The sequence below is a fragment of the Mirounga angustirostris genome, unplaced genomic scaffold (assembly GCF_029215605.1).
Source record: "Mirounga angustirostris isolate CCGP_5_RB_7025 unplaced genomic scaffold, mMirAng1.0.hap1 SCAF_13, whole genome shotgun sequence".
Lineage (NCBI taxonomy): Eukaryota > Metazoa > Chordata > Mammalia > Carnivora > Phocidae > Mirounga > Mirounga angustirostris.
The window spans coordinates 62738895-62751174 of NW_026991721.1; the positions used below are offsets into that span (position 1 = coordinate 62738895).

Consider the following 12280-nt stretch of genomic DNA (forward strand, 5'->3'; position numbering starts at 1 on the left):
TAAAAGCATAATATATTACAAAATTACTTTTTAATTATCTTATATTTAGCACTGCTCTATCCAGATACATTTCCTAATATTTACAAACAGCAAGCATTATAAAAACTTCATGAACCATCATGTATACAGTAGGTTGAATAGTGTCCCCCCTAAAATTCCCCTGGAGCCCCGGAATGTGACCTTATTTGGAAATAGGGTCTTTGTTGATGTAATTAGTAAGGATCTCAAGATGAAATCATGCTGGATTTAGGGTGTACCCTAAATCCAATGATTACTGTCTTACGATTTTATTTATTTATTTATTTATTTGAGAGCGAGCGAGCGAGAGAGAGAGAGAGAGAAGAGCGCGCATGCGCGCACAAGCAGGGGGAGGGGCAGAGGGAGAAAGAATCTCAAGCAGACTCCGTGCGGAGGGGGGAGCCCGACAAAAGTCTTGATCCCACAACCCTGAAATCATGACCTGAGCAGAAACTAAGAGCTGGACATTCAATCAACTGAGCTACCCAAGTGCCACTAATTACTGTCTTAATAAGAGAAAGGAAAAGGAGATTTGGACACAGAGACAAAAAAGAAGGCCATGTAAAGATGAGACAGAGAGCAGAGTGATGCTGTCACAAATCAAGGAAGCCTAGAGCCACCAGAAACTGGAAGAAGCAATGAAGGATCCTTCCCTAGAGTCTTCAGAGGGAGCACTGCCCTCCCAGCACCATGATTTCAGATTTACAGTCTCCAAAACTGTGAAAGAATAAGTGTTGTTTTAAGCCTCCAAATTTGCAAGATGTGTTATGGCAGCCTTAGGAAACTCATAGTGCTGGAGAGCTTAACTGCAGCTATTAAACATTTTAAAAAATGAAGTTTATTTCTCTGGTATTTCTTATAATAGTGTTAAGGCTCCCTTAAAATACAAGTTTTTCTTTTCTTAATCTTTTTGTTCCTATATTCCAGAATAATCGATTATCTGTAAAACCATACCTTTTTTTTTTTTTAATCTAGCCTGTCTGAAATTCATCTAAACTTAGGCAGTAGTTGTATGAAATATTGCCATAGGGAAAATCACTTTTTCATTCATTTTTTTCAGTAAATAATGAAACAGATATAACTTAAAAAAACTTCTAGGAGGGGGTGCCTGGGTGGCTCAGTCGTAAATTGTCTGACCTTCGGCTCAGGTCATGATCCCAGGGTCCTGGGATCAAGCCCCACATCGGGCTCCCTCTCCCTCTCCCCCTGCTTGTGTTCCCTCTCTCACTTTGTCTCTGTCAAATAAATGAATAAAATCTTTAAAAAAAAAAAAAATTCTAGGGGCACCTGGGTGGCTCAGATGGTTAAGCATCTGCCTTCAGCTCAGGTCATGATCTCGAGGTCCTGGGATCAAGCCCTATGTCGGGCTCCCAGCTCAGCAGGGAGTCTGCTTTTCCCTCTCCCTCTGACTCTCCCCCTGCTTGTGCTCTCTCTGTCTCTCTCTCTCTCTCTCTCTCAAATGAATAAAATCTTTAAAAAAAAAAAAAAAATCCTCTATTTTATGAAAAATTCTAAAATGAAGACATTGATCAGAAAAAGTTAAATAATTATGAAACTGTAAGTTATCTTTTCCTTCACAATGTAGATTATAGAAATGAGAATTTTATTTTTATTTATTTATTTATTTATTTTATTTATTCATTTGAGACACAGAGATACAGAGAGAGAGAGAGAGCATGAGCAGTGGGAGAGGCAGAGGGAGAGGGAGAAGCAGACTCCCGGCCAAGCCAGGAGCCCGATGTGGGGCTCGATCCCAGGACCCCGGGATCACGACCTGAGCCGAAGGCAGACGCTTAACCATCTGAGCCACCCAGGCGCCCCTAGAAATGAGAATTTTAAATGAATAGCCTTTACTTTATAAATAATTTCATAACCCAAGCCATTACTCAAGTTCAGCAATAATTAAGTAGCAGGGCATTAAACCCTGTAATACTTAATGATCTCAGTTTTGACAATAGCAACGTTTTAAATTTAAGAAATGCTAGTCCAGGGCACCTGGGTGGCTCAGTTGGTTAAGCGTCTGTCTGCCTTCAGCTCAGGTCATGATCCCAGGGTCCTGGGATAGAGCTCCATGTCAGGCTCCTTACTCACTGGGGAGCCTGCTTCTCCCTCTCCCTCTGCCGCTCCCCCTGCTTGTGCTCTCTCTCTAATGAATGAATAAAATCTTTAAAAAAGATTCAGAGAGCAGTTATGACAACTTATGACAATATAAGTCATTAGGACCCAGGTTCTTTCTAGGGTGTGGGCCCTCATCTACATGGCCAAGATGCCTACTGGAGCTCCAGTCTTTATATCAGGAGGCCAGTCTCAAGAAAGAGAAAAACTAGGAAGGTATACCCTTTAAGAATATTGGGGGGGTGGGGGGGCACCTGGGTGGCTCAGTCATGTAGCGTCTGCCTTTGGCTCAGGCCATGATCCCCGGGTCCTCAGATTGAGCCCTACATCGGGCTTCCTGATCCACAGGAAGCCTGCTTCTCCTTCTCCCACTCCCCCTGCTTGTGTTCCCTCTCTCGCTATGTCTCTCTCTGTCAAATAAATAAATAAAATCTTTAAAAAAATAATAATATCTTTGGGATACTGAGCTCATTTCCACTTACATCAAACTGGCCAGAACTTATTCACATTTATATCTCTTAGAAACTTGAAAATGAGAGGGGGGGGAAAAAAAAAAAAGGAAAGAAAAGAAAAGAAAAGAAACAAAACTTGAAAACTGTCCCTCTTCTGCATGTCCACATGACCAACCAAAAATCAGGGGTTCTATCACCCTGTAGAATGGCTACTGAGGAAGACTAAATGTCTCTCCCAAACTTTCCAACCCTTCTTCTATGGCTCCTTCTATTTTCGATCCTCCTAGCAATAGAGTCCCCAAAACTCAGTCCTTGGTCCTTTATTCTTCCACTCTATACCAACTTTCTGAGGGCATTCACAGTGTCATAGCTCTACCATAATGACTCTCAAGTCTTTGTGTCCAGCCCCTACCTGTCCCTTTTTCTGAAGTCTCCATTTGAATGGCTAAAAGTAAAACCCTATCATCTTCCAAGCCCACAAAGACAAGAAATGTCAAGAGAAAAATATTTTCAACCTATTTAAGTCATGGTATCACAACCCAGACTTTCATGTTTGGAATTTTGACATCACCTCTGACTCCTCTCTCCACTTCCCACAAGCCATGGGAGGCAGGTCATAGTGAGCTTCTAAAAAGAAAATAAATTGGACTCTGTGAAGCTTATACAACATATGATTTAGGAAACACACTTATCAAACTGGCTTTGGTCCCCCCATAACTCTACTGGAATGTTCTAAAGTCACTATCCTTATTTTCAAGTCCATGAGCCTATTTGCCATAGACTGTTTGTGTCCCCCCAAAATTCATATGTTGAGACCTAACCCCCAGTGTGCTCACATGTGGAGGTAGAGCCAAAGTGATGGTATTTGGAAGTGACTACATCAGTCACTTGAGATTAGTGCCCTTCTAAAACAGGCCCGAGAGACTTTCCTCATGCCTTCCACCATGTGAGGATATGATGGGAAGACCGCTATCTATGAGCCAGGAAGTCAGCCCTCATAAGACCCTGAATCAGCCTGGGCCTTGATCTTGGACTTCACAGCCTCCAGAACCGTGAGAAATAAACATTTGTTGTCTAAGCCACTCAGTTTATGGTAATTTGTTATAGCAACCCAAATGGACTAAGACACTATTGTTAGTCCTCATTATACATGACATCTTCAGACCTTTGACATTCATTATTTCCTCCTCCTCAAAATTCTCTACACCCAAGGTTTCCATGATACCACATTATCTTGGTTCTCTTGCAATACCTCTGACCACTCCTGGCTATTACTGCTCTACCTACCCTTAAATATTGAATTTTCTCTGGGTTCAATTCTTAGGCCACTCCTCTTTTCATTCTACACACATTTCTTCAACAATCTTATTTTTTTCTTTATATCTGACAATCACTTGGATATTGGTAATTGCCAAATTAAATCTCTAATTTTCACTTCTCTTATCTCCTGACCCATATATCTAAACACCTAAATGATATCTCTCCCTTGATTTAGGCAAGCACCTTTAATTCCACATATCCGAAACTAAGCTTAGCATTTCTTTCCTGCATCCAAATTTATTCTCCTGAGTTCCCTATTTACATTCACAGCACCCACACAATTAACTAGGCTAGAAACTTTGTTACCCTCAACTACTCTTTCTCCTTTATCCCTCACATCCATTTCATTACTAAATTTTGCTAATTTGAGCTTTTAAATTTCTTTAGACTCGATACCTTCCTTTCCATTCCCGCAGTAAAAGCTGCTGAGTTTTCTCACGTTGGTCTTTCTCCCTCTAGTCCACTGCCATTTGGGTCACATTTCTATGTTGTTTCTTGCTTTTCAAGACCCCCATTTCTCAATAGACCTCACTGTCTACAGAGTCAAGGCCAAATTCCATAGCCTAATATGCAGAACTTTTCACAATCTTTCTCTAGCAAAGTTCACTTCAGTTCCCATCTACACTATATTTCTCTCCAGTCCTGGAACAAGACATTCACACATTTACACGTTTTTCTCTCTGCCTTTAATCTCCTTTACCCTCTTTTCCACAGGGCAGTGCTTATTCACCCTACATAACCTGGCTTAAACATCACCTCTCATAAGAAGTTTTCTCTTTCTCTCAGTAAAGTGGATCCATCTTCTTCGTTTATCATTATTTCAAGACTGCCCCCATTAATGACTAAGGGAGGGAATAGCATCTTACACTTACTCATTTATTTTTGTTTTAGCACGTAGCACAATGCCTGGAAAAGCAATAAATACTTGTCAAGTCAATGAATCCCAGTGGTGCTTGACAGCTGGCAACAAACAGCAACCAAAAAATCCCAACTACTGTACTTTAATATAGAATGGGGAAGGGGAAGGAACCCAGGCTGACTATGAATTACAATGGTTCAATAATAACCAATTATCAATCTTTAAAATGTCTCAAACTATATTTCAGGTATTGTGCATGTAAGTTTACCCCTTGGCTTATCTCACTCATACTAGCCCAAATGAAACTAATGAAATACCTAAGAAGTATTTCAAATCTTTCTCTAAATACTTAAGCAGGTTGATATGAAAGAATACAAGAATTTCAAATGATTAAGATACTTGACTCCAGGTATTTATATAGATAAATGGATTAAATTCTAAATATATTAATGTACAGAAAAAATAAACAAAAAGAGGGGTGCCTGGCTGGTTCAGTCAGTAGAGCACAAAACTCTTGATCTCAGGGTCATGAATTCAATCAATCTCCACGTTGGCTACAGAACCTACTTTTTAAAAAAAATTAAAAAAGATATTTAAGTAAAAAAAAGTAAAGAAAAGAAAAAAGTAAAGTCATATAAGGGATTTAACCCTGTGGTCATTATCAATTCTTCTTGGACAAATCTCAGTAAACACAGAAGAAAGTAAAAACAAAAAGAAGAATAAAGAGGGACGCCTGGGTGGCTCAGTCGGTTAAGCATCTGCCTTTGGCTCAGGTCATGATCCCAGGGTCCTGGGATTGAGTCCCACATCCGGCTCCCTGCTCAGGGGAGAGCCTGTTTCTCCCTTTGCCTGCCACTCCCCCTGCTTGTGCTCTCTCTCTCTCTGACAAATAAGTAAAAAACAAAACAAAACAAAAAAACCTTAAAAAATAAAAAGAAGAAAAGTAAAGATAGTTGGGGGGGGGCACCTGGGTGGCTCAGTCGGTTAAGTGCCTACCTTCAGCTCAGGTCATGGGATCGAGCCCTGAATCAGGCTCTCTGCTGCTCAGTGGGGAGCCTGCTTCTCCCTCTCCCTCCTCCCCCCTTCCACTCATGCTCTCTCACTCTACTCTCTCTCAAATAAATAAAATCTTAAAAAAAGAGAGAGAGAGAAAGTTGGCTAAATAACTTCACCTCTTAGAAACAAATGATATTTCCTAACTTCCTAAATACTGTGCATAGTCAAAGGCAAAGTCAGGAAAATAAAGCCTTAATTTCAAATTATCAAAATCAAACTGTCATAAAAATCAGTGGTTTTTAAGGTATGTTCTCCTCAGCATGACAGTATATTATAAGAACACAAAACTGGAAACACATTAAATATCCAGTAATAAATGATAAAGTTAAATTGATATATCCATAAGATGTAATAATTCAGCCACTGAAGATGATGTTTTCCTGGAATTTTACAGAATAACTTTTCCTTGTGTTATCAACATTAAGGAAAAAGTTAGAATACTACTAGTATCTTTTTATCTTATAGCTTTATCTTATGGCTATTTTATTTTATTTTATTTTTTTAAGTAGGCTCCACATCCAATGTGGGGCTTGAACTCTTGACTCTGATATTAAGAGTCATGTGCTCTACCCACTGAGCCAGCCAGGCGCCCCTATCTTATAGCTTTTTTAAATTAAATTTTTTTTATTTTGAGATTGTTGTAAAAAATAACACAGAAATCCCATTTCTCTTTACCCAGTTTCTCCCAATGGTAACATCTTGTAAAATCATAGTACAATATCAACACCAAGATATTGACATTAATACAATCTACTTTCTTATTCAGAGTCCCCCAGTTTTACTGTATTTATTCACATTTGTGTGTGTGTGTATTTACTTCCATGCAATTTTTCACAAATGTAGGTTCATGTATCCGCCACCTAGTCAAGATACAAAATAGTTCTATCACCATAAAAATTCCTCTTGTTATCCTTTTATAACTACACTCCTTCCTTATAGCTTTTTATATTTTCAGCAATTGTGTGTTCATTCAATACATCTGTATTAAACATCTACTATGTGCCAAGCACTCTTCTTTGTATACAATTCAAATAGCATGGATTATTTTTCCCAGTTTGTAAAAGCAATTTTTAAAAAGACAAGGTTTTTTTGTCTTTCAATCCAATTTTAATATAGATATATGAAAAAAATTCAACTGAAAACTATTACTAATTGAAAAGACACATTAGGAACAAATATAGAGTGCATTGATTAATTCCAGGAATACTGTGGTATTAAACACACAACATTTCAGTATCATATTATCATAATCTGATTAGCTTTAAAGAGATTTAGGTAATAAAATCATACTAACTTCCAAAGAAAGCTTTATAATAAAGATTTACAGAATCAACTAGGTTTATTCTTCACTTACAATTCAAAGTACACAAATTTAATGGATTTTCTTCCAATAAGTTTTTACGGAGGGCTTTACATAAAAAGGACTACTCAAAGGATACAATTCAAGATATAAAAGTATTCAAATGTCTAAAAAGTTATCCCAAATTAAAACATCTGCTCTTCAAAAGACACTGTTAAGAAAACGAAAAGGCAAACCACAGACTGAAAGAAGTTATTTGCAAAATACCTGATAAAGACTTGCATCTGAAATCAATCAATCTACCTATCTATCTTTAAAGTAGGCTCCACACCCAGCGTGGAGTCCAATACAGGGCTTGAACTCACACCTGAGCTGAGATCAAGAGTCTCATGCTTGGGGCGCCTGGGTCAACTCTTAATTTCCACTCAGGGCATGATCTCAGGGTCATGGGATCAAGCCCACTCAGCAGGGAGTCTGCTTCTCCCTCTCCCTCTGCCCCTCTGCACTCTCTCTCTTTCTCTCAAATCAATCAATCTTAAAAAAAGAGTCGGATGCTTAACTAATAGAGCCACCCAGGCACCCCTGTATTTGAAATTAAAAAAAAAAACAAACACCTTAATAATCAGAAGCTAAACAATCAAATAGAAAAAAACAAAAATTTGATCTGAGACTTTACAAAAAATATTCAAATGCAGTAAGTACATGAAAAGGTGACTAACATCATTAGCAACCAGGAAAATGCAAATTGAAACCACAATGAGATACCACTACATATCCACTAGAATGGCTAAAAGTGGTTTTTTTTATTTTAAGTAATAAAAATAAATAAAATAAGATTAACTGGAACCTTTATACATTGCCAGTAAGTATGCAAAATGGCACAGCCAGTTTGGAAAATAGTTCGGCAGTTTCACAGCAAGTTTAAACAGACACTTATCATATGACCCAGCAATTTTTCTCCCATGTATTTACCCAACAGAAATGAAACATATGAACACTCAAAGATCTGTATGCAAATGCCCAGAATAACTTTGTTCATAATAGCTGAAAACTGAACCTCAAATTTCCACCAACTGGTGAATTGATAAATAAATTGTACTATATTCAGCAACAAAAAGGAATAACTGACAATACATACAAGATGGATAAATCTCAAACATATTTTTCAAAGTAGAAAAAAAGCCAGCCACAAAAAACTATATAATTCCACTTAGATGACATTCTAAAAAAGACAAAAACAAAAGGACAGAAAACAGATCATGATTGCTAGAGGCTAGGGAGGGAACTGACTTCACAGGGGCAGAGAGAACTTTTTTTTTTTTTTTTAAGAGATTTTATTTATTTGAGAGAGACAGAGAAAGCACAATTGGCAGGGGAGGGGTGGGGGAGGGGACGGGCAGAGGGAGAAGAAGGGGGACAAGCAGGAGTCTGCTGAGTGCAGAGCCTGAAGCCAGCTCTATCCCAAGATCCTAAGATCATGACCTGAGCCCAAGTCAGACACCTAACGGCTTAACCGACTGAGCCACCCAGGTGTCCCAAGAGAGCATTCTGTAGGAACAGAAATGTTCTATATCTATACCTTGATTGTGGTAGTGGCTACATTTATGTATACACCTGTCAAAACTCTTTGAACTATTCAGTTAAAAAGGTGAATTTATTACACGTAAATTATACTTCAATAAACGTGACTAAAGAAAAATGATCCCAAGTAAAAAAATTATAATAAAATCATACATTTTATTATCCAGATTGTACAATTTATAAAAGCTTCCGGATTTTGTTACTTAAAAAAAAAAATCTTCCCTGGGGTGCCTAGCAGGCTCAGTCAGTAGAGCAACTCTTGGATCTCAGGGTTGTGAGTTGGAGCTTCGTGTGTGGCACAGAGTTCACTAAAAAAATAAAAAATAGGTCACCTTGTGGCTCAGTCAGTTAGATGTCCAACTCTTGATTTCAGCTCTGGTCATGATCTCAGCATTGTGAGATCAAGCCCTGCATCCAGCCCAAGCGCTGGGCATGAGCCTGCTTAGGATTCTCTCTCTCCCTCTCCCTCTGCCCCCACCAAAAAATAATAATAATAAAAATAATAAAATAATCTTACCTTTCCCTCCTGTGGGATGGTGAGTAGTCATATTAGCCCTGGGTGGGGTGGGGATTGTCAGAGCCCAAGTGAACTAAGGAAGGAGTCCATGTGGGAAGAATACATGTGCTCAGCCCAAGCACTGGAAGGAGGGTGTCAACACAGAGGGGCAACCTTGCATGGGGCACTAGGTGTGAACAGAGTGAAGAGGATGTCTTCACATGAAAGTAGCCCAATGTGGGGTATCAGGGCCTAAGTGGGGTGAGAAATACATCCACAAACAGTGGGGATGCTAACATGAGGAGTCAGAGTCAGAGCAGGATGAAGGTTTCCCTGAATTGGGACATCCTGGTATGGGCTGTTAGCTCCTGAGAGTAGTGGAGTGGGAGGGATAGAATGAAGAATCAGCAGAGAAAAAAGGCATCCAGGAGAGGAGGGGGTGGCAGCAAATATGAAAGTCTGGTTAAATACAGTTAAGATTTGAACAAATAAGTATTCCCCAGCTTCATCCATTAAGAGGGTCTGGGAGCATTAACAACCCAACAGCAACAAACATACTAGCACTGAGACTGTAGCTTCAAAATGTCATTCTCCACTAAAAGGATCCAGGGCTCCCCAGAGAAATACCAACTGCAGGACTAACAGGATAAATCTGTGCCAAAAAGTAAAAGAATGATGGGGACATGTCATAAGGATACAAAAGCCAGCCTGAATGGGCTCTCATTGCCCAAATGAGGAACAGTCTAAACATCAAAATAAATAGTAACAGAATATAATCCACTAAAAAACATTCATACAGATAGGAATACAGGAATACATTAAAAGTTAGATGAGGAACAAGATATTTACATAGTTTCAAAGTACTCCACACAAAACTATGTATTAACAATTACATATTAACTTTATAGTAAGGAAACCTGGCAGGCATTGCTTATATCAAGTAAGTAATCAAAGTGAAAATCACCAATGAGATAAATTGAAATTGTGTACCACCTGATAGACTGCAATGAGCATCACCTTTGTGATATTTCTACCCAAGTACATAACCTGTATGTATGTAATCATAAGAGAACAGATAATCCCAAATCGAGGGGCATTCTACAAAATAATTGCCCTGTAGTCTTCATTAAGTGTCAAGGTTATGAAAGTCAAGAGAAGATGGAGGAACTGTTCCAGAATGAAGAAGACTAAAGAGACATGACAAGTAAAAGCAACATATAATTCTTAATGGTATCCTTTTGCCAGCAGAAAGATTAACGGCAAAATCAACAAAGCTTGAAACAGTCTGATAACTAAATGGACAACTTTCCTGATTTTGCTAATTGTATTGTGATTATGTAGGAGAATATCCTTGTTTCTAAAAAATGCACACTAAAGCATTCTGGTGTGATAGGGCATCAGGTCAGCAGCTTCCTCTCAAACGGTTCAGAGAAAAAAAGTTCTTTGTACCTTACTTGCAAGTTTTCTGCAAGTATGTGATTGTTTCAGTTTAAAGTGAGGGAAAAAAAAAGATGTTGGTAAAAATGAACTATTTTTTTAAAAACTGTGATTCTTCATATTGGTAAGCAACACCAGACTATGCAAAATTACTAGGAAATAAAATGTTGGAGCCAGAAGACACTTTCTTAAATACAGCCCAACCCCTTCTCTTAACAATTGACCTCAATCAGGTTGTGAATAGCGAAAGATTTAAAAATATAAAACGTTCTCACTAAAGGAAGTTATTAGAAGAGTAATACTGAAAGGGGCAGTTGACCAGGAGTGGGTAGAACAATGACATTCTGACGCTACAAATGGCTCTAACCATTTGTAGCGTCAGCAAAGCACAATCTCAGCGTCTCCTCAAAGATGAAGGGACTGTCTGCCGCTATCTAAAATTCCTTGCAAATGTGCAACTGGAATTACCCTGAAATACTTGTGTTCCCCAGTTCAATTTATTACACTACGCTTAGCTATACAGTAATACAAAGAAGTGCAAATACAAAACAAACGTGCATGAACCCCGAATTTTCTTAAGCTGCAGAAATCCATGATGAAAACTGAAATACAATGCATTTGCCAAATAGTTCCTTATGAAGAGTTTTGTGATGAATTCTAAGAATAAGTAAAACACACATGTCAACTATACTCAAAAAAAACCTTTTTAATCCAAAAAAAATTTTAATTAACGTGAAACAAGACTTAAAGCGGTCGGCTGACTGTCCTTAAAAGATAGTGTTCAGACTCTCTGAAATGACTGTCATATCCGTCCTGAAAGTACAGGGAGCATTTACTAGCAATGTTTAAAAGTGCAAGGATCCTCTCCCCCTCCCCGGTACCACGCGTTCACTGGGGCGGTGACTAGACAGGCCCCCAACAGCGCAGGGGTGAGGTAGCAGTGGACTCTCTCAGCATTTCCTTTTGGAGAGGACAGCCCCCTGCGTCACTCGTTACTCACTCAGGATGCAGGGCAGAAGTTTATCCCCGAGGAACTTAACACAGTTGGTTCCCGCCCTCCCAGCCCTGCAGTCCTGGCCCAATCCCTCCGGCACCAGGGCGCTGCCCCTGGTACCCGGCCTCCTCCAGGGCGAGGGTCGCGGCACCCAGACTTGCCCCCAGCTGGCCCAGCTGCCCAGCTGGGCCTCCCTGGGCCCCTGCGGACGCGGCCTCCTCCCTTTCTTCTCCCCTCCCCCTCCCCTCGTGCCGGTCCCTCACGCCCCCCGCGAGGCTCAGCCCCGCCAAGAAGGCCGGACACCGACCGCCAGCTCCGCCGCCGCCGCCGGGCCCGGCCCTCCCCGCCTCCCGGCTGCGACGCCCAGCCCCGCAGAGCCCACTGGACAGCAGCCGGGGGAGGGTTTTGGGGGGACGGGGGCGGGGAGGCCTGGGGGCGGCGCCCGCCCCACACCCTTACCTGGCTTCTCGTGGTCGTAGCCTACCACGATGAAGTAGTCAGCCAGCCGGGCCATGGCCGCCGCCGCCGCGCCCGGTAAGCAGGTGCCCGTAGCCGCCCTCGCCGCCGCCGCCCACCCGGCCCGGGAGGGCTCAGCATTTTCCCTGCAGCAGCAGTAGCGGCAGCGGCGGCACTTCAGCCATGTTTGACAACC

The 12280-nt window shown here is 40.6% G+C and overlaps 1 protein-coding gene across 3 annotated transcripts in view; it reads right to left on the reverse strand.

The window, feature by feature from the left end:
• The window catches only part of SBF2 (SET binding factor 2), a 472728-nt gene extending 460448 nt beyond the window's left edge, over window positions 1–12280 (reverse strand). For all 3 annotated transcript variants that reach the window (XM_045894160.3, XM_045894159.3, XM_045894158.3), the window contains exon 1: window positions 12088–12280. In XM_045894160.3, the coding sequence (XP_045750116.1) occupies window positions 12088–12142 (55 nt within the window). In that variant the 5' untranslated portion in view covers window positions 12143–12280. The remainder of the gene's footprint in view (window positions 1–12087) is intronic.